This window comes from Garra rufa, chromosome 22 (assembly GCF_049309525.1).
Source record: "Garra rufa chromosome 22, GarRuf1.0, whole genome shotgun sequence".
Classification (NCBI taxonomy): Eukaryota; Metazoa; Chordata; class Actinopteri; order Cypriniformes; family Cyprinidae; genus Garra; species Garra rufa.
In genome coordinates, this window is record NC_133382.1 from 5,505,709 (window position 1) to 5,529,291 (window position 23,583).

The following is a 23,583-nucleotide window of genomic DNA, read 5'->3' on the forward strand; positions in this document are numbered from 1 at the left end:
GATATTTTCCTCATGCTAATCCTTCATAATCATCTCTCTCAGGTGGAGAACTCTCAGGCCTTTCTCTGGCTGTCCCAACTGCGGCACCGCTGGGGCGAGAGAGAGAAGCACTGCTTCGCCAACATCTGCGACGCCCAGTTCCTCTATTCATACGAGTATCTGGGCAACACTCCGCGATTAGTCATCACACCACTCACAGACAGGTGAGACGCCAGAAAAATACAGCTTTAGCTTTGGAGCGACTCATTCGAGGAGCCCATTAGAGAGCGTGCGCGTCTCATCAGATGCCCTTATGTTAAAAGAAGACGGCAGGTTGCTCAGGTGGGTCCGTTTCGACCTTTTGAAATGCTCACAACGCAAAGACGCTTTTTTTTGATGGTCAAATCAATGGCAGTGCGCTTTCCTGAGCATATGGTCAGTCTCTGAGCTCTGCTGACCGAGTCACATGTCTGCCTTTCATTCACACCGAACCGAGACGATGCAAAAATACAACACCGGGGCACAGATGGCCCCATTAAGATACGGCGGCCGCTGAACGTCATTCATGTGCACAGACTGCCTACTTTATAGTTGTTTTACTTAACCTGTAAATACGTTTTCCCAAATATTTCACTTGCATTTTGTTTAGTTTATTAACAAAATCAGTATGTGAACCTATGCAAGCTGAACAAATACTATACCCTTAGACTTATGTGATAAATTAGGGATCATAAGACTACTGTTCAACTGTTTAGGGAAAGTTTTTTGTTTTACAATGGCTCAAAAGTGCCAGTAAAGACATTTATAATATTACAAAATATTTTTATTTCAAATAAATGCTGTTCTTTTGAACTTTCTATTCATCAAAGAATCCTAAAAAAATAAATGCATCACAGTTTCCACAAAATATTCAGCAGCACAGCTGTTTTTAACATTGATAATAATCAGAAATGTTTCTTGAGCAGGAAATCAGCACATTAGAATGATTTCTGAAGGATCATGTGACACTTGAGTAATGATGCTGAAAAATTAGCTTTGATCACATGAATAAATAACATTTTAACATATATTCACATGGAAACTAGCTATTTTTAATTGTAATATTAATTTTTGCAGTTTTTACTGTATTTTTTATCAAAATAAATGCAGCCTTGGAGAGCATTTTCATTCAGAAGCATAAACAAATCTTACAAGGCCGTACTTTTGAACTGTTATGTATGGTTTATCTTTTGGATAAGCTACCAGTCATGGTGTATCTTCAAATATATGTTTTAAGACTAAAACTAATTTAAGACTCATAAGCATCATTCATTGGGTTTTGACTTTCATTTGTTCGTGATTCATTTAGACTTCACTGGATCTGCTGTATGGTTTTGATTAAGTAGAAAAGATCTGGCTCATAAAAGTCATGGCCTTGTTCTGGTCGTATATTGTACACTTCAATTCACTGAAAAAAAGCAGATTTAGATTGTTTTTCTTGGACTAGCAATCTGCGTTGATTCAGGAACATTGCCTGTCTGTGTAAATCACATAAAACAGTGCCATCCTCACCTATTAATGCAAATGATCTTTACTGAAGGACTGTTCAGGGGTAAAGGCTTGCCAAATAGCCTTACTTAAACACATAAAACACTTCCGTTCTGTACACAGGTCATCAGTAAATACACCAAACTCAGTGTTAAACATAAGGTAAAGCCTGATCCATTTAGCAGTGCTCCGTCTATCAAAATCGAGCTGTTTGCTCAGGCTGATCACATCAGCAACACACTGTAATAGCAGGATTTTAGCCGCGGGCACTTACTTGAATTTGAAGATTGTGATCACATTTGTGATCGTTTTGCTGAAGTGTGTTTTTCTCGGCTCAAACGCAGGTGTTACATCACTTTGACGCAGTCGCTGCATCTCATCATGAGCGGAGCCCCAGCTGGTCCGGCCGGCACCGGGAAAACCGAGACCACCAAGGATCTGGGCCGAGCCCTTGGCATCATGGTGTATGTCTTCAACTGCTCTGAGCAGATGGACTACAAGGTGACGAGAACAGAGACTATGACAGGGTGTTGACATGGACTGTACATGCTCTCGGGCTTTTCTTTATTGGGCTGTACTGTTTCTTTTAGGCATTTATAGGTCTTACTGATGTGGATAATGTTTACTTCTATACCTCCGGTTTCACAGACAAGGCTTAAGCCTTGTCCTAGACTAAAAGTAAGCCTGAGTTGTTTCAACTGAAAGAAACTGATCTAAAAAAAAATTAGTTTCTTTGTTTTGTCACAATTCACACCAGTAATGTTTTTTTTTGTTTTTTTTTTTCTGGTATGTTCATAAAAAATACTTAAATGTCCTAATTGTCCTAATCCTGGCTTAGTCTAAGCCCTGTCTTAATTATCTTAATTATGAACAAACTGGTTTGTTGTGTATACAGTTTTGTTTTTACTGCACGTTGTTATTCTTCTTGTTATTTCCCTATATTGGCTAATGAACCGGAAGTCTCACCCATTGGCTTACTTCTGCATTAAAGAATAAGGTGGATAATAATATCGGGACTCGTTACTGATGAAAGGCTAGAAATACTCCTGGTAAGAATAGTGCGGTGGTTTGCTGTTCCCGACATAACCAGTCTTGTTTTGATCAGAACAGCTTTTAATCAAGTTCACAGCGAGCTCCCAACTCCAAACTCACTCTACACTTCTTGAGCGGTTTCTTAATGTACTTCTCCCATCATGGGGTCCAGAAGATTAGTAAAGCTCTGATGACCGGCTTTATTTACATGTGAAGCCATGTCAGTATTCAGGCCTCATCAGCGCTTCATATAATAAAACACTGCATTCTTCTGCCACATTATGACTGCAGGGAGGTAAAGACGGCCTCGGGATCACAGACACCCGCAATCAATCCCTGGTCAGCTTTCATCACGTCTCAGCCAACGCTTCAAACACACACACAGTGTTTAGAATATAAATGTGGGTTTGCAAATGCTGCTCATCCACCCAGAAAACGTCTGCTTAGCATTTGTTGTTCTTGTTTATAAGCTGGAATTTCAGCAGAGCAGGAACCGTGAGCTCGTTTCCAGAAAACAAAAGACGCCCGCATAATTTCACATGCTTCTGTTTGTTGCGATTGATGCACCCGTAACTCTATGCTTTCTCTCGCTCGATCTGTTTCTTTCAGTCATGTGGCAACATCTACAAAGGCCTGGCGCAGACCGGAGCCTGGGGCTGCTTCGACGAGTTCAACAGGATCTCGGTGGAGGTGCTTTCAGTGGTGGCGGTGCAGGTGAGTGACTTACACCCTGATGTATAAACAACAGCATGAACCAGATTTATGCCTCTGGCTTAGAAACCTGGAAACTAGGCCTGTATTTTTAACCTAATTAATTGCATGATGCACTAATTAAATAATGAAGTGAATTGCAAAATAACCCTAAAAAATGATTTCAAAACATTTTCGAAAAAGTTACGTTAGAAAGAAATATTTTGACTTCAACATAATAATAATAAATGGGTATTAATGTTTTTAATGAATGTTGAAGTATGAAATTATTATTTTTTTAAATGAACTAAAACTTAACTAAATCTACCAGTAGATGGCGGGGGTCATTGTCTTAATGTATGAGTCATTGAATTATTCACTCAACTGATTCATTCAGAAACAAAGACAGTGACTGTCTTCATGAACAAGTCCCTGAATCACTGACTTTGATTTGTTTAAAATGAATCACCTATTTAAACAATTCTGCTGTGGTTTTGATTGGAACTGTTTTCGTTGTGAAATTGATCAAAACTGAATATTAACAATACTGTGTCTGAACTGTAACATTATTGAATTCTTGTTTAATGAGCAGTCATATAAAATCTAGATCACATTTGCAATGGTGCAGATTTTAGGGAGAAACAGTACTTTTCCCAGTGTGATATTGCTAAACTATATCATATGATATAAATATAAGAGGGTTATATATTTTTTGTGCTCATATCTTGAATTTTAGGCTTGTAGAACTGCATTCTAATAGGCTCCAGTCAGTCCATGCAGTCAGTCACCCTGTATCATGTTCATCAGCAACTGCATCAATGTAAGATGATGGACACTTCTGGGCGGTGTGTTGCATTAAATGCCTTAATCATTTTAACGAGTCATTTTTTCCATAATTAATCACACTAAATTAACCTGTTAAATTGACAGTCCTACTTGAAATGCAACCAGGGAAAGTTTTGAGCTAAAAATAAAAATATAATGCGTCAGGAAAACACTTCATGAGAAAAACTGAGCCTTTATGATTTACTCAACAGTTACATCAGCTGCTTATATGTCACACCATCTCATAATGCTGTGGCATCTGCTGTTTGCCTTCGAGATTTTATGCCTTGCAATTTAGGGTTTACACAGGGAAGCTGAAGCGCTGCGGACGCACCTACTGTAGTCGAATGAATCATCTTTATAACGCTGGCAGATGTAATTTGCTCACAATGGCTATTATGTTGAGGATGATGATGGCCGTGATTATAAGGAGCTTGATGTGTAGCTGCTCGTTCATCCTGAGACGCATTTTGTTGTGATACAGTGTGATGGGTTTTAATGGGCAATTCCTGAAACTGTGCACTTTTTCCTTTGAAAGCGAGAAAGACTCGTCTGAAATGTCAGGACACTGAAAAGGTGTGATAAAAAATGAATTACCTTTTCTTTTGTAGTGTTTTCAGAGAGCAGCTGTCACGAAGAACAATTTACAGAGAATCAGAACATCAGAGTAATGATAGCGAGGCGTTTGTCAGGCCGTCTGACAGGAAGCGCCTGCCATTTAGCCTTATCCTTTTTAAGTAGGAGGATGTTTAGCTGGGATTTAGTCTATTCAAATTTTATTCTCACAAAGACAGATAGAATCAATTTTCCGTTCGGTTAAGCTAAAACAAACAGAAGGGCCTCCAGATGTATCAATATTGAGACAAATTAACCAGCTCCAGCGCTCACCTCGCCGCCACTCACCCTGGGAGGGAAACAGATTTACAGAGGAGTGTCCCCAAATATCAGGCAATTCATTTTCATCTTTTCATTAATTACGAACAATGAGACTGTTGTCAAGCCAGGCAATTCATGGAATAGGAAACAAAAATGATCATTCTGTCCTCATTTAGTCACTCTCATGATGCTCCAAACATGATGCACATACTTCTGTGGAACACAACAAAGATTATGTTTAGAAACATGTCTGAGCTGCTCGGGTCCATACAATGGAAGTAAATGGGGACCAGGACCAAAAACATCATAACATGTCACATTAGCACTTTATACAATGCAGGTGGTTTCAAAGCAGTTTCACTGGAATAAACAGGAATTTAACAAAGATGCAAAATTCATTCAATATGAGTCCAATTCAAAACCTGCAGTCCAGCAGTTCTACAGTATTGAATATTAAGTCTTAGAAAGTTTAAAAGTCACTTTTGAAGTCATATGTTAAAGGATTAGTTCCTGAAAATGAAAATTAGCCCATGATTTACTCACCCTGAAGGCATCCTATGTGTACATGACTTCCTTCTTTCAGACAAATGCAATCGGAGTTATATTAAAATAACTCCTCCAAGCTTTATAATGGCAGTTGGCGGGTGTTTCTCTCTACAGTCCAAACAATTCCAGTAAAGTGCCTCCATCGATAATAAAAAGTGCCTCACATGACTCCGGGGGGTGAATAAAGTCCTCCTTTAATAAATTGTGTGAGAAACAGTTTCTCAGACAGCGGATGCAAATAGCAAAATTAGTTTTCAATGGCTTAAAATCACTTGTTGTTAAACTGTGCAAATGATCCATTTTTGTAATATGTTGTACATAGCACAGCAATGTCATGTGAATGTGTAACTGCGATAGAGAGGACAGTCCAAAATCTCTACCGGTTGACAAAGTTACAGTAATCGTGTCTACTGGTTTATCGCCCACCCCTTGCTTCACGGACTTGGTCACCATTCACTTTCATTGTATGGAAATAAGCAACTTGGACATTCTGATAAGCATCTGCTTTTGAGTTCCACAGAACAAAGTCAGTCAGATGGGCTGGCATGAAAATGAAAAATAAAGATAACAGAATTTTGAGTACCCGAACCCTCTAATACTTCGCAGTAATTTCCACTCTCATGTCCCGATAACCCTCTCAAGTTCTTCTGCTGTTTCAGCTCTTAATGCAAGTCTGTGCTTGGCTTAGCTGCTCTGCTATAGAACAGCATGTAAAATTCATGAAGGCAGTGTATAGTGTGAGGTTTGGAGTTCACGTAAGGCCATGGCAAAGTAAAGCCTCATATCTTATTCCATCAGCTCTCAGCAATATCTGACTCGCTCTTAATGTTATATGTCAGTGTTTATCTGCTAGCGGCCTGAACTCTATCAGACTGTGTCTTCAGTGCTGCGAGCGGCTGAATCATTGCTGTTTCAGACACTAAACCCGTCCTCACGCCCTGTTGACAGGTTAACCGTTCACTGTAATCCAATTAGATCTTTTTTTGATTGCCGCTTCATAAAATATTCCATTAAAGCACAGCCTGTCTGTGTCCTGATCTAGTGTTCATGCTTCCCGTTCATCTCTCTCACACACTGACCAGTGGCTAATATGAAATTCTAATATGAAATTCAATTTGATTATTTCATCAAGGTCAGTGGAGGGAATGAAAGGAACAAGGATTTGCCATTTAAACACGCTTAAGTCCTAGTAAGACATGCCTCTTGTACTGTAGGCTGTAAATGACAGCGAGTTATAGAGCATAACTGTGATCACTCACTTGTCAGTAGACTTGTTTCTGGAAGTATTTCACATTTATTTTCTCCATAGGGATTTATAAAATTCTTAAATCAGAACTTTAAGCCATTAATCAAACCAAACAACTCTGCATTCCTAGAAATGTCACAATTATCTTTGATTTGCAAAAAAAGAAAAAAAAAGAAAATGAAAATTCCCCTCATGAAGCATGACTGATAATGTAGTAATAATAATTATACAATTTTAAATATATATTTTTTTATTGATTAGAAGTATAAAAATACTGTTTTAAGTTTTTTGTTGTTGTTAATATTTTTTGTTGTTGTTGTTAAGCCCAAAATTATTCATACCCCTGGCAAATTCTGACTTAAAGTTACTTGTATTCAACCAGCAAGTTTTTTTTTTTGGACCGGAAATGACACAGGCTTCTCCAAAAAGATAATAAGACGATGTACAAGAGGCATCATTGTAGAAAAAAATATTTCTCAGCTTTTATTTTTTATTTTATTTACTCACAACAAAAAGTGTCATGTCCAAAATTATTCATACCCTTTGCAAACTGTCACAGTCTATGGGAAAATCCAAAGTTCTATACCATTGCAAATAGTCCAAGCTGTTCTAAAGCATGCTAATTACCCTGATTTATTGGGAACAGCTGTTGTAATCTCAACAGGTGAAAAAAAGCTCTCTGCTTTTGGTTTGTGGGCAGTCATGGCTAAGACAAAGGAGCTCACCGAGGACCTGCGGCTGCGCATTGTGGCTGCTCACAAGTCAGGAAAGGGCTATAAGACCATATCTAAATGTTTTGAAGTTCCAGTGGCTAAAGTGCAAAGTACTATTAAAAAATACAAGATGTTTTGCACTGTGAAAAATCTCAGAGGACGTGGTCGGAAGCCAAAAGTGACACCTGTGATAGTGAGAGAGGTAAAAAAAAAAAATTAAAAATCCAAGGATCACCACCAAGGCCATTTTATAATGAATCTGGGCTCTGCTGGTGGCAACATCTCAAGGCAGACAGTCCAACGGACACTGCACACCGCTGGGTTCCACAGACACAGACCAAGGAGGACACCACTTCTCTAGATAAGGCACACAAAAGCCCACTCGGTCTTTGCAAATGCTCATCTGGACAAAGAAGAAGACTTCTGGTCTTCTGTTTTATGGTCAGATGAAACAAAAAATGAATTGTTTGGCCACAATGATGTAGCCTTCATTTGGCATAAAAAAGGAGAAGCCTTCAACCCTAAGAACACCATCCCCACTGTCAAACATGGTGGTGGGAACCTACTGTTTTGGGGGTGTTTTTCAGCCGGTGGACCAGGGAACCTAATCACAGTAAACGGCACCATGAAAAAGGAGCTATACATCAAAATTCTCAACAATAACATCAGGCAGTCTGCAGAGAAACTTGGCCTTGGGCACCAGTGGACATTTCAGCACGACAACGACCCAAAACACACAGCAAAAGTGGTGAAGAAATGGTTCGCAGACAAAAACATTGATGTTTTGCAGTGGCCCAGCCAGAGTCCTGACTTAAATCCAATTGAGAATCTCAGCTAAAGATCAGGCTGATGGCATGGAGACCCTCCAACCTGAAAGAGTTGGAGCTCAATGGACAAAAATACCAGTGGAGACATGCAAAAAGCTGGTCAGCAATTATAGGAAGCATTTGATTGCTGTAATAGCCAATAAAGGCTTTTCTATTGATTATTGAAAAGGATATGAATAATTGCCATGCCACTTTTTGCTCAAATGCAAATAAAAGATATTTTTTTTCCACAATGATGCCTCTTGTACATCATCTTATTATCTTCTGGGAGATGCCTGTGTCATTTCTAATCAAAAAAAAAAAAAAAAAAAAAAAAACTTGCTGGTTGAATAAAAGTAACTTTAAGTCAGAATTTGCCTGGGGTATGAATAATTTCGGGCTTGACTGTATGTATATTCCATTTATTTATTTTTTTTCTATTTATTTTTTAAATTAATGTATTTGTTCCTTACGTTTATCATTTTTTTGTTTTCTGTTTTGTTGTATGATTTCATCTCTCTGCCGGTCAAAAGTTTGGGATCAGTAAGATTTTTTATGTATTTTAAATACATTTCTAATGCTCGTCAAGGCTGCGTTTATTTGATCAAAAATACTTTTCAGCGGCAGTGTATATACAATAAAAGTTTGTTTTTAAATGTATTGCAAAACATTCCAAAATTTACAGAAACAAAAAGGCACAGACCAACTCGCTTGCTTTGAAATTCTTGATTTTTAGTAAGTGGTTTAGGCTAAAATCTTTTGTCTCTCAGTTAAACACAATGTAGTGTGATTTCATCTTCATTATGGCTTCATCAGATGTTTAAATCAACCCTAACAATGAGCTCATGGTTGATCTCTCTTTATTGTTTATTGTTATTAAGAAAGTGAATGAGATTTCCAGCTCCCTGTTGTGCTCTTTGTGGTCAATTGTGTTGATTTATTCTCACTTTCTCATTGCTTAAATGCAACTAACATATATTCTGTTTCATGTACATTTATATTGCCGACGTGTGATCCATCAGGTCAAAAGTATTCAAGATGCCATTCGAGACAAGAAGAAGAGGTTTAACTTCATGGGCGAGGATGTGAACCTGGTCCCGTCGGTGGGCATCTTTATCACCATGAACCCGGGCTACGCCGGTAGGACAGAGTTACCGGAAAACCTCAAGGCTCTCTTCAGGTGCGCTGTGGATTTGCATTCCATTAGGTGCTGTTTGCACTTAAAGGGGAATTCGGGCGTTTTAAATATCAGCATCGGCACCCTGGTTATAGGGAGATTGGATGCACCTGTGCTTCTCTATAACACAGATTTTCAAGTTTAAAATTATTTTTTTTGCATTTCAAACAATAAGTAACTTTTTTCCCATTAGATCTGTTTTTCTCTGTAGAGTCAGCATTCATGAACACATTTTTAATTTGACCGCCTATAATTTGTTTGGCTGCATGCTGTATTATACATAATACATATTCATAAACATCAGGCTCTCAAACACAGATGCATCTCCAGCCAGGTGTTGTTCTCCATCAGATGCACACTTACAACTAATGCATTTATTACCATAAATGTTGACAGTATCGGCCTACAGTTTTACAGTAATTTATATTATATTATATTATATTATATTATATTATATTATATTATATTATATTATATTATATTATATTATATTATATTATATTTATTTTTATGGATCAGGCAGGTATCAGTTCCAATAGGAGACCAGAAATATGTAACGGTCAAAAGTTATTAAAATAGATGAGAATTAAAAGTACATATTTCACACATACTGTATAAAACTAAAAAAATAAATGGGTTCCACTTTATTGCGATAGTCCATTTGAGACATGCTACTAACTACAAGTTACATGTCAACTAGCATTAGAGTATTTAGTAGCCATGTGCTAAACATGTTAGAAACATACTAGCAACATGTAAAAATGATACATTTTTTGTAATAATATTATTTTATAAAAATGTTAAAAGGGGTTTAAATTAGTAGTAAGTAAGAATAACATACTATTAATAATATTGAAACAGCCTCAAATAACAATGACCTGTTCTGCAGTAATACTTGCATCAGTGCTTTTATTTTTTTCTCTGACGCATAGACCTTAGTCGGGCAATGACCTTGATGAATTTATGTATTATTAAAACATTTATATAAAACTTTTTTCTTCAAAATGTACAACCTAGCAATGACGTCACGTTACACTGCCTCTGATGCCTGTCCGGAGTTGTCTTCACAGCCTTCAAAGTCACTGCCTGATAGCGCAGCGAGGCAGCAAGTCAGCTGCCTAGGCTTTCAGACGCAGCCCATGTTAAAAACATACTAGCATAGTGTCAAAAACATGTTAGATACATGTTAGAAACAAGCTAACATAGTGTTAAAACATTCCAACACCATGCTAAAAATGATCAACATGTTAGAAACAAGCTAACATAGTGTTAAAACATGCCAGCATCATGGTAAAATCCTAAACATGTTAGAAAAATGTAAGCATAGTGTTAAAACATGTTACATACATGTTAGAAACAAGCTAACTTAGTGTTAAATGATGACAGCACCTGGTTTAAAATGTTAAACATGTTAGAAGCATGCTTGCAAAGTATTAAAACATGATAATGCCAGGCTAAAAATGTTAGAACATGTTAGAAACATATTATCATAGTGTTAAAACATGCCAGCCACATGCTAAAAATGCTAAACATTTTAGAAACATTCTAGCATAGTGTTAAAACATGTTAGATACACGTTAGAAACAAGCTAACGTAGTGTTAACATATGACAGCACAGGCTAAAAATGCTTAACATGTTAGAAACATGCTAGCATAGTGTTAAAATATGCTAATACCAGGCTAAAAATGTTCAACATGTTAGAAACATGCTATCATAGTGTTAAAACATGCCAGCCACATGCTAAAAATGCTAAACATTTTAGAAACATTCTAGCATAGTGTTAAAACATGTTATATACATGTTAGAAACCAGCTAACTTAGTGTTAAAAGGTGACAGCACCAGGTTAAAAATGTTAAACATGTTTGCAAGGTGTAAAAACATGCCAATACCAATGCTAAAATGCTCAACATGTTAGAAACATGCTAGCATAGTGTTAAAACATGTTAGATTCATGTTAGACGCAAGCTAACATAGTGTTAAAACAATACTTCACCAGGCTAAAAATGCTAAACATGTTAAAAACATACTGTCATAGTGTTAAAACATGCCAGCCACATGCTACAAATGCTAGGCATTTCAGAAACATTCAAGCATAGTGTTGAAACATGTTACATACATGCTAGAAACATGTTATCATAGTGTTAAAACATGACAGCACTAGGCTGAAAATGCTACACATTAGAAACATGCTAGCATAGTGTTAAAACATGTTAGATATGTTAGAAAAATGCTAATGCATGCTAAGTAAAACATACTAGCAAATGCCAGTTTATGTTAACTACGTGCTGAGCATGTTAGCAATGTGGTAAACCATTGTAGAAACATGTTAGCAACATGTTAAAAGATGTTTCCAGAGTGCTAAAACATGGAACCAATATTTTAAATCATGTCAGCGACTTGTTAAATTATTCTAGCAACATGCTAAAAGATGTTAGAGTATTACTAATCTGTCTGCTTAATATATGCTTTTTAAGTTTCATTAACTTTATTCTGGTGAACACTCTACTCACTAGAAGGAATTTTGTGTCAACTTTTTCTACTTATTCTAACCTGAACCTCTAATGAGAGTCAATAGAATGTGAAACATAAATGTGAAGTATAACCAATAAATGTTCAAGTGCTGAAATAATCCCTGTAAATATATGTCTGTAGTCAGTTACTGTGTGAGAGGCCTGATCTGCATGTATGCTGTATTTGATTCGGTCATGATGTTGTTGGTTGTGTTTCTGCAGGCCGTGTGCGATGGTGGTGCCAGATTTCGAACTCATCTGTGAGATCATGCTGGTGGCCGAGGGTTTCATCGAGGCTCGACTTCTGGCCAGGAAGTTCATTACTCTCTATCAGCTGTGCAAAGAGCTGCTCTCCAAACAGGTTCAGACATCTCACACTGTCGCTCTAATGCAGTTAGCAGCTGCTTCACATAAAGGCTTTGACTCGTTTAGCCAGAGAAGTTTCTCCAGTCGTTTGTTTTTCTGTCATTCGGAATTTCATTTGATTGCGATGTTATGAGACTCCCAATAGGCTTCATGCCCAACAGGCTTCCGTTTTCTGCTAAACAGGTCTCGTTGCTTCCGGTTCACGCGTTTTGCATATCCCTCTTTAAATATGAACATGATTTACTCAAGATTCATTCAAAGTAGACACTAAAAATGATCATAACCAATGTCCATCACATATGTGGATTGATATATAAAAGTTTTAAATTTTTATTCTTTTCACTAACATTTATATATAAATATCGAATGAAACGTCCACAATAAACAGCTGGCTTGTTTAACTGATTACCTTAAAAGTCCGTCGATATCGCCATTATTTATTACGGCTATTAACACGTTCTCCGACAAGCGGAAGCAATGAGACCTGTTTTCCGGGGTTGGTCATGTGACGTTCGGCATAAAGCCTATTGCTTTCTAATAAAAATGTTGTCAGTCTTGCTATCATACAGCTGTTACTCTATTAATAGTTTTTATGTACATCTAATACAGGCTGTGAAATATGAATGTGAAAGTGAGAAATCAAAGCCTTTATTATTCACAGTGTTTCGGCTGCATTGATTCTACTCTCTCATTGTCATTCTCTTCATGTTTCTTCTCAAACTTGTTTTACCGTGTCTTTCTCTCTAAGGATAACTAATTCTCTCTCAGGAACATCCTATTTCATGTTAGCAAGAGGCTAAATCATGCTAACTTTGTGTTAAAACATGTTAGGCATGTTCTAAACATGTTAAAGACATTGCATCATTGTGTTAAAACATGCTAGCAACATGCTAAAAATGTTAAACGTTATAAACGTGCTATCACAGTGTTAAAACATGTTAACAACATGTTAAAAATGCTAGCAACATGCTAATTCATCCTTGCCATGTGTTGAACATGCTAAAAATGTTCAACATGTTAGAAACATGCAGTGTTAGTAAAATGTTAGTAAATGTTAAAAGAGCTAACAAAATGATAATTCATCCTAGCCATGTTAAACATGTTAGCCATTCACAGTGCTAAAACATGATAGAAACATGTTAAAATGCTAACAACATGTTAATTTATGCTACCCATGTGTTAAGCATGTCAGAAAAATGTGAGCATAGTGTAAATTCATGTTAGCCACATGCTAGCAACATTCTACAAATGTTAAACATGTTAGAAAATGCTAGCATAGTGTTAGTGAAACCATGCTTGCAACATGTTAGAAACATGATATCAGTGTTAAAACATGCTATCACAATATTAAAAATGTTAGCAGCATGCTAACTCATGCTAGCCATGTGTTAAACATGTTAGAAAAATGCTGCATAGTGCTAAAACATGCTAGTAACATGATAAAATGTTAAACATGTTAGAAACATGCTATCAGTGTTAAAACATGTTAGCAACATGCTAATTTATGCTAGCCATGTGTTAGACATGTTAGAAAAATGCTAACACAGTGATAAAACATGTTAGCAATGTGCTAAAAATGTTGAACATGTTAGAAACATGCTTGCATAGTGTTAAAACATACTAGCAACATGCTACAAATGTTAAACATGTTAAAAACATGATATCAATGTTAAAACATGCTATCACAATATTAGAAATATTAACAGCATGTTAATTAATGCAAGCCATGTTAAATATGTTAGAAAAATGCTGGCATAGTGTTAAAACATGATAGCAGCATGCTAAAAATGTTAGAAACACGCTATCACAGCGTGAAAATAGGTTAACAATATGTTAAACATGCTAACAACAGATTAATTAATGCTAGCCATGTGTTAAAACATGCTAAACTGCTAAACATGTTATCAGTGTTAAAACACGCTAGCAACATGCTAATTCATGCTAGCCATTTGTTAGACATGTTAGAAGAATGCTAGCACAGTGTTAAAACATGCTAACATAGTGTTAAAACATGCGATTCTAGCTAAATGTTAGCATAATGTTAACAGATGCTATAAACGTTAAACATTCTAGTAACATAATTAATTCATGTTAGCAGAGTGCTAAAAGATGTTGCCATGTGGTAAAACATGGTAGAAATGTGTTAGCAACATTCATACTAGCAACACGTTAAAACAACATGTTTCCAGTGTGTTAAAACATGCTACCATCTTGTTAACAACTTTTTAAATTATTCTAGCAGCGTGTTAAAACATGTTAGAAACATGCCAGTAATGTGCTACTACATTTTTATTGGCTTTCTCTGACTTTTCTGAGTAAAACCTTCAATCTTTCTGACGTTATTTTGAACTTTCAGACCTGGTTTTGTCCAGCCAACATTAGCCAACATGTGTTAATGTTCCTCATCTATTTATTAGTCAGCGTGTAACAGCAGTTCAGCGGCAACTATGTTGATTCCACACTGTGATTTGACTGTGATTATGTGATTGATTCTGTGATTCTGTTACTCATTCTCTCTGTCTCTCTCTCATTGTGCTTCTTGTCCTGTTCTCCTGTGTCGTCCTATCTCAGGATCACTATGACTGGGGTCTGCGGGCCATTAAGTCAGTGCTGGTTGTGGCCGGTTCGCTGAAGAGAGGAGATCCGGGCAGACCGGAGGATCAGGTGCTGATGAGAGCGCTGAGAGACTTTAACGTCCCTAAGATCGTGACTGACGACATGCCTGTGTTCATGGGCCTCATCGGGGACCTGTTCCCAGCGCTCGACGTGCCCCGCAAACGGGACATGGACTTTGAGAAATTCGTCAAGCAGTCCGTGCTGGATCTCAAACTGCAGGCCGAGGACAACTTTGTGCTGAAGGTACGTTCAGATGACACAAGGCCTCAGCATTGGCCTCACCACCATTAGCATAAACTACAGATAAACATTAGAAGATTGCTGGTAAATATGTACAGGGTTTTCTATATGTACACTGCCCATTGACAAAACTGGTTTTAGAATTTGGAATTGACAAGAGAGAAAGATAAACACATCTATTAATCAACCAGTGGTCATGACTGTCAAACGGCCAAACAAAACTGGACAGCCAATGATTTAAAGGATAACTGTTGCCAAAATGCAACCTGGCCTGTTTTTTTTTTACTGTAAACGAGACAAACTTATATCTAAAAGCATAATTACGACAAACGAGCCATTTTTGAGATTGACCGTGATTTCGTTTTGTGGTCAATGGCCGGTGAATTGGAGTACTAGGGGCATACATTTGAGCGCATCAAAATCGATATTTTTACAACACTAAGAAGGCTCGACACACCATGAAACTTTGCTCGAAGTATCGCCTGGGTCTCTACACATGAACTCGAGCATTGAGAACATTGTTTGTGTACACACAGTTTACTAAAACGAGGTTTTGAACAACTCACTTTCACTGTTTGGGTTTCCGCTCGCGGCCGTCTTGCCAGTCAAGAAGTGTCGATCCCCGATTGCGAGGATGGATAGCTCCTAAAGCATATTTCCATATAAATGCACGGCTAATTCGTTGTTTTGTCACAAATGAAAAACAATATTAACCTTCTAGTTGTAAAAAGAGCCTCATATAAGCCTAATATTTCGTCCTATGGAGTCCATTCATTCGCATTCGGAGATCGACACTTCTTGACTGGCAAGACGGCCGCGAGCGGAAACCCAAACAGTGTAAGTGAGTTGTTCAAAACCTTTCTTTTTAGTAAACTCTGTGTACATAAACAATGTTCTCAATGCTCGAGTTCATGTGTAGAGACCCAGGCAATACTTCGAGCAAAGTGTCATGGTGTGTCGAGCCTTCTTAGTGTTGTAAAAATATCGATTTTGATGCGCTCAAATGTATGCCCCTAGTACTCCCATTCACCGGCCACTGACCACAAAACGAAATCACGGTCAATCTCAAAAACGGCTCATTTTGGCAACAGTTATCCTTTAAAGTAATGATTCATCAGCCATTTTGTCACTACATAAGATTAGGGGTGTCAACAATAATCGATTCGGCGATGCATCGCGATGCGAGGCATGAACGATTCAGCATCGATGCGGCAAAGTGCCATAATCGATTATGTCACTGTTTATTTTCTGGCTGAAAATAAAGTTGTGAAGTTTCAAATACTTCCGGTTCCGGGGGAATAACAACAACGAGCAAGATGGCTGAGGCGGAGGGAGATGACCGCGATAGACGGGTTATTAAAAACGCGCCCAAAGCTTGGCACTCTCTGGGCACATTTCGGATTTTATGAAGTGAATGGGAAACTAGACAAGTCTTACGCGGTGTGTAAAATCTGCCACACTAAAATCAAGCACGTTGGCAATACAACTAACTTCACGAACCACGTTGATCGTTGGCACCCTGAGTTAGCTTCAACAACAACAACAACACAAAAAGTCGACATGCAGTTGATGTGATGGTAGGATCAGGACATGCATATAATTGCCATTGTCTTAAAGCTGCTAAGCTGCTGTTTTGTTGAGAATAGTTTGCACTTTATTTTACTACTTGAAAAAAGTTTCACAGTAATAAGTGGTTACTGTGTGTTGTTGCACTGAAAATTTTTATTCCTGGGTGGTTGTTGTTAAAATAGTGCTACTTATTATTTTAATATTTGCACAGGACTTCAGGAAGTGGCCTGTCTTAGAGCTGCTATTTTACTGTGTGTAAAAAAAAAAAACATTTATGTTCACTGCTGAAAAAAGTTGGCTGTTATTTTATTGCTCTATTTATTTAATTTCAAATGGTTCTAAAGCAGAGAGAAGAGAAACATTTCTCATTCAAAGCACTGAAAGCAGTGTTTTGATTGTTTTCTTTTTCAGGTTTGAAAATGCCATATCCAATACCCTGTACCATTTTATTTAATTACATTTTATTTAATTACATTTTATTTTATTTAATAACTTTTATGTCAAAGATACAGGAGACACATAGCAGCCATTAAAATCTTTTGTTTAATATCTGCTTGTATTGCCTCATGACTGATGAAAAATTTGCCTTGTGTGCAGTAGAATTTTGATGCATCGCAATGCATCGTAGAATCGAATTGAATCGAATCGTTACCTGGTGAATCGTAATCGAATCGAATCGTGAGGGCAGTGCCAATGCACACCCCTACATAAGATTATTATACAGAATTAAAATAGAGCTGTATTTTGATTCAGCTAAGTGTTGCTGTGAGGTGTTTTGAAAAATGTTTTCTGTCCCCATCAAGGAGTGAGAAATGAAGACACTGATCTGAACGTTTGAATGCTGATGGGAAATTGCTGTCGTTTCAGTCCGCTCTCATACTCTGTTCCAGACAGCCTGTCAGTTTGTGCGTTTTTTGGCAAAGATCTTGCTTTGGTCCCTTTTGAAACTAGTATAGTTTGTGGAGAAACAAAACGACGATTCCAAAATGTACATCTGCAGACTGTTTTGAAATTAAGATCGAAACAGTAATAAACTTTGACGTCATTCAGTCCATGATTGACAAGACGGCCTCGAGGTTCATCAGGTCTCAAAGAATCATCGACTGAACCAACTCAGTCCTGATCAATGCTGCACTCACATTTTTTCTTCTTCGGTTGCACATTATCTTCTTTTTAGAGCCATAAACCTGCTGTTGTGGTTCAAGCAAATAGACATTAGTGTCAAAGCAGTCTGGAAGTGGATATATTGGACAAATCAAAGATAGCAGGAATTACAGTGTAATAGCGCCTCAGGTGCCGGAGCGCAGCTCTAATTCTGAGCATTAGGATGAGCTCTGGATATCAGCCGCTGCGTTCAGCAGAGCCAGGGGAAATAAGTGCAATCTCACAAGGGTCAAAGAGCCACAGAAACAACATAACAGCACTCCATCAGCGGAGGCCGGCGCTCCACCATGCGTTTAACCCCGTCACGGCGCGAGGAGAGATGTGGGTCAACGTGCTGCGGCCCGTCTGACCGTCCGCGTTCTGATTGGCTGGAGGGCAGGTGCGAGAGGAGGAAGAGGTGCGTTCTTAAGTCTGCCATTAGCCACAGCCCTGATAAGACATCAGATCAAAGCAGCAATCAGCAAACCCTCAGAGATGCCAAAGCAGCGCTGAAGAGCCCGACGGGGAGTTGCATCAATGCCATTGATTGAACATGCCATCAGATCCAAGAGGAAAATCTCTGGCTTCTGCTCCCCTCGGGCTCTCAGAGGGAAGCGGCTCTCTGTTTAAATGTTTATTATTCTCATAATGCTCCAGAAATCATCTAATTGTGGAGTTTTAGCAGCCGCGTCAAAAGTACAGTCTGTGTACTTACAGTTGTAATGTGTCGGTATGAAACACTCAGAGTTTTGAGAGCTACTGTATTTCCTCGAATATAAGTCATGTTTTTATCAACTGAAACGTTCTATAACTTATTTTCCAAACCGAATAATATAATACTGTTAAAGATCAAGCGTGTAAAGTCTTAAAGTCTCCATGAAATCAAAAAAGATTTTGGCTTTCAGCATGAATATGTTAGTCTTAAGGTTATCTAGTCTAGCCTAAGGTTAGCTACTGTGCTCCAAAACAAGATATTACAAGATATAAGCATTCAAAACGTACAGTCTCTAACGTCAGCCAATATGGATCATCATTTTTCTTTTTTCTTTATATTAATAAGGCACAAAGTTCAAGTACAAACGTTAACAGCACATTTCAACTATTTAACACATAGTGTTAGTGTTGATACAGCAATTAGAAAGAAAAAAATCCCAACAATGTAAGAATAAAAAAGTAGAATAAAACACCAGAAAAAATAAAAAGAAGGGTTTCTGGGCGTTTCTGTCAATCATGTAATGAAGAGACTTCGCAAATGTCTTAGAATCAAGAATTTGGACGAAATCACCCTGCACTACAGCTTCTCATCAAACTTTCTGTCCAATCAAATGCTCTTTGGAATCCAAAGCCCCCTGCCCCTACACTATAAATAGACAATGAGGCTGCAGCCACTGTTGCCGCAGGTTGTTTTTCATGTCCGCGAGTTAAAGTGACCCCAGTAACGTAATATTTAGCCCCTGGAATGCTAAGTTTACCGGGGCAACCCTGCCAAAAAAAACTGTATTTTACCCCGCCGAACACGATTTTTAATGGGGGACCCCCCTCAAATTGTAACAGATTTACAGTGTCACCCTACTGAACACCACTGTATGTGGGACAAGGCCAATTGTGTAGTAAAACCGTTTAATCACTGTGTTTTCATGGAGTGTTTTCACGACGCGTCATCAATCAGCCATATTGGCGCCACTTAACGTAAACATGCCACTGAACCAAACGAAACTCGCATACTTCGCCAATTATTTCTGCTGAAAATGGTCAATTATTTTCATGGTCTGGGCTGTACTAATCGGTCAGACTGGGAAAAACAATTGGAGTACTATAAACTGTCAACAGTTATATAAAATCAAAGTTTGAGGAACAAAAGGCATTTGTGGTTGGCCAAATTAAACCAGGATTTCCAGGGCAAGAATCTTGACAACATTCGTGTTTGTTCTTCTCATTTCTTGTCAGGTAGGTGAAATATTAGGCCAATATCTTTATTAATGCTGCTCATACATATCCTTACCACCTATTAACTTTAGTTATAAAATATTGTGCCCTTTCCTGCTTACTAAGTCCTTCTCTATATGATTTAGCAGCTTCCACACGGTTTTTCTGTGGTTTAGACAGCATAAATTAGCAGAACAACGTATTCAGTAGTACATTAACACCTACATCATAGACTGTAAAAATAGATAGAATAGTTTCTCAGCAAAGAGGGTGTAAAATCACTGTTTTTGAAATAACTAAACTCAGACAGAGACACAGGTAATTCACACACACTACTTTAATTTCTACTTTCAAAATGGCCATATTAGAGAAAAAAAGTTGAGTAGTTTTCAAGTAGTCACTGGATATAGCTGTCGGTCATTTAACATTTCTGTCGTAAAACAGTTGACTAATATTAAATGATTTGCAACTTCCATCTTACCTCGCTTAAATGATGCTCTGTGATGGAATTTGATAACATTGGTATGCAGTTTTCCCAATTGCTTGTGTGCCAGTGATTATCACTCTGCGTGTCAATGTTAGGTTGCCGACACCTGAATTAGATTCATGCAAGAAGAGCGAACCTTATTAATTTGTGCTGTAGATTCTGTGTTTTGGAGCCGTAGACTGTTGGCATTTCTGCAGTTCTTTTGGGATGATGCTAGTGGTGAAAAAACCTGACAGTTTACCTTTAAGCAGGTCAAATGTTTAAACTGTAGTGTTGAGTCTTCACTGTAGAGAAATGTTTAGCATATGCATTATTAAAACAATACCACAATGACAGACTGTCCGCTCCTGCGGGACTGCAGATCCACCTGGTCCGTTCCCAAAACTAAACTCAAACACAGCTTCACTGTTTGTTTGTTTGCCAGAGGTGCCACTGAACAGCACAGGGAGGATATTACTTGAACTTTTTGTTGTTTTTGTTTTGAAATGCTTGGCGTGAAGGAGAAGTCACAGCGGTGCTGAAAACCACTAGACTCTTTCACAGGCCGGATCTGCCGAAAGCTGCTTTTAGCCAGCTCTGCTAGTTTGTCTCTCCAGTGTGCACTTTATTGCCGAAACACAGAAAGACTCGTGTTCTGAGTGCGATGTGTGTCTGTGTCTCAGGTGGTTCAGCTGGAGGAGCTGCTGGCCGTCCGTCACTCCGTGTTCGTGGTGGGAAACGCAGGCACCGGCAAATCCCAGGTCCTCAAGTCTCTTCACAAGACGTATCAGAATATGAAGCGAAAGGCTGTGTGGGCTGACCTCAACCCCAAAGCAGTCACCAACGATGAGCTGTTCGGCATTATAAACCCAGCCACGCGCGAGTGGAAGGACGGTGAGGGCCGCTGCTGTTTTTTTAGTTCTTTCCTCACAGCCCAGTGCTAGACTCAACACGTGTGCTTTTCCCCCGCAGGCCTGTTTTCTAATATCATGCGTGAGCTGGCCAACATCAGTCACACCGGGCCCAAGTGGATTGTCCTGGATGGCGATATCGATCCGATGTGGATTGAGTCGCTGAACACAGTAATGGATGATAACAAGGTAAAGCCGAGACAGCCAGAACTCCAGCTCAATATCTGCTTTCGCACGCAGCATTCAGATATCTTTATGAAAGAGAGTGCAGGAAACCCGCCTCACCTTTCTCTGACCTTTAGCTGAGATGACACGTGTGTGTGTGTGTGTGTGTGTGTGTGTGTGTGTCTCTAGGTGCTGACGCTGGCCAGTAATGAGAGGATTCCTCTGAACCCGAGCATGAGGCTGGTGTTTGAGATCAGTCACCTCCGCACCGCCACTCCAGCCACCGTCTCCAGAGCCGGTCAGTGCTTACTCTCCACTAACTAACAGTAATGATGCTACAGATGTTATAGGATCTCAGCTGATATCAAAACACTGTCGCTTCCCCAATAATAAAAGTTATTATTATTAATTTTTTTTTTCTTCTCATTTTTACAAAGGCATCTCTATTGGATGTAATATAGTGTTGCATGGATACTAATTAGACACAGTCATCTAAATATCCCCTCCCATATGTCATATGGAGCATTAGGAATCAGATTCAATTGAATAAAATGATTGCACATCTCGTACATTTTTATAAGTAAATTTTAATTTGTAACATTAATTTTTCATAAATTATTACTGGTCATTTTTTTTAACGTTTTATTTTATAGGAAATATTTTTATAAATATAATATGTAGTTTTAGTTACTAATGGTAATTTTTTGTTTTTTTGGGGGTATTCAGTATTAATTATTTACTGTTAGTGTACAAGGTTAGAATTTGGTGTAATATGTTCAAATGCTATTATTTATTCATTTATTTATTTCATTAATATTTATTTATTTTCTTACATTTTTATGCATTTGGCAGGTGCTTTAATCCAAAGCAACTTACACTTTATTTTATTTTTATTTATTTTATTTTATTTTGCACATTTTATTTCAGATTTTCCACTCTTGCTTGAGAATCAAACCCATGACCTTGGTGTTGCTTGCACCATTCTCCACTATTTGATCTACAGGATTTTGATACAGCAATTGAATATAGTTATAGCTAAAATGTAGTAATGCAAACTACTTTTAAAAGGGTAACTTGACTGTAGTTGAACTACAGCCAAACTACAATTGCCTAAAATTAAAGGCTAAAACTTAGTTAAAAACCACAATTTACGCATCTTCCACAACACTTCCTAGTCTGCATCGCACTGAGCCAGTAAATAAAACTCCAAAGCTTTTAATCTCATTATTTTACTGATGTTTCTCCAAACAGGTATTTTGTACATCAACCCTGCGGATTTAGGCTGGAATCCTCCTGTGTCAAGCTGGATTGACGGGAGGGAAGTCCAATCAGAGAAGGCCAATCTGACCATTCTGTTTGACAAGTACCTCCCATCATGCCTCGATACGCTCAGGTCAAGGTAGAGTTATAGATGATTCCTTTCATGACCACATCTGTCCAATTAAAATTCACGTGCCATTTCTGAATTCTGAATGTAAACACTTGGCTCATAAATATTAATTAATATTAATACCATAACTTAGAGATCTAAGATTAGCAATGTCAGCATGAATTAATTAATATTCATAAGCTAAACTTTCTATTTGCTTTTACTAGTGTTATCGAGATACTATTACAGTTTTAATTAATATTTAAATTTGTTTATTTAAATATTTTAATTGTTTTAATTATTTTAGCACATCAACTTAAACTAAATGAAAATGAGTAATGTTGCCAACTAGCTGAAATAAAATAAGTATTAAGGTTTTTTTATTTTAATTTTCAGTTAACATAAATTTCAAGTAACAAAAATGTTACTGTTATAATAACTCTATATATTATTTTCATAAACCAAAGCATGACCAAAGAGGAAAAACATCACAATGACAAACATGCCAGACCTTTCCCAATCAGCAGCACAAAGAAATACCAGTCCGGCTGAGTTGACTCTAGTCACGTTAAAGCCACAGAAAACAGTGAAAAGGAAATGTGAAATGAATGAAATGTCCCTCAGCATTATCCAAACGCTTTCATCCTCATTCAGACAGTATTGATTGACCTGCTGGTGCGTGAGTTTGTCCTCCCTTTACGTCACCGTCAAACTCTTCAGTCAGTATTCATTTACTGCAGTCAGTTTTAATTTGACTTTGAAGAACACTTTCTGTCTTTGTGAGGGTGAATGGATTTCAGCTTCAGGAAATGCAGCTAGAGCCAAATGTGTATTTTGAAATGTAAATCAGGTGTGTGTTTGTTTTTGCTGCTCTCTGTCCTGC

The 23,583-nt window shown here is 37.9% G+C and overlaps 1 protein-coding gene across 1 annotated transcript in view; it reads left to right on the forward strand.

Moving 5' to 3' along the window:
- Positions 1–23,583, forward strand: part of dnah9 (dynein, axonemal, heavy chain 9) — a 129,381-nt gene that overhangs the window by 36,909 nt on the left and 68,889 nt on the right. Inside the window, exons 26-35 of the mRNA XM_073828970.1 lie at positions 43–203; positions 1,851–2,007; positions 3,148–3,252; positions 9,263–9,420; positions 12,152–12,290; positions 14,867–15,154; positions 20,939–21,149; positions 21,228–21,355; positions 21,521–21,629; positions 22,583–22,730. Coding sequence (XP_073685071.1) covers positions 43–203; positions 1,851–2,007; positions 3,148–3,252; positions 9,263–9,420; positions 12,152–12,290; positions 14,867–15,154; positions 20,939–21,149; positions 21,228–21,355; positions 21,521–21,629; positions 22,583–22,730 — 1,604 coding nt within the window. The remainder of the gene's footprint in view (positions 1–42; positions 204–1,850; positions 2,008–3,147; positions 3,253–9,262; positions 9,421–12,151; positions 12,291–14,866; positions 15,155–20,938; positions 21,150–21,227; positions 21,356–21,520; positions 21,630–22,582; positions 22,731–23,583) is intronic.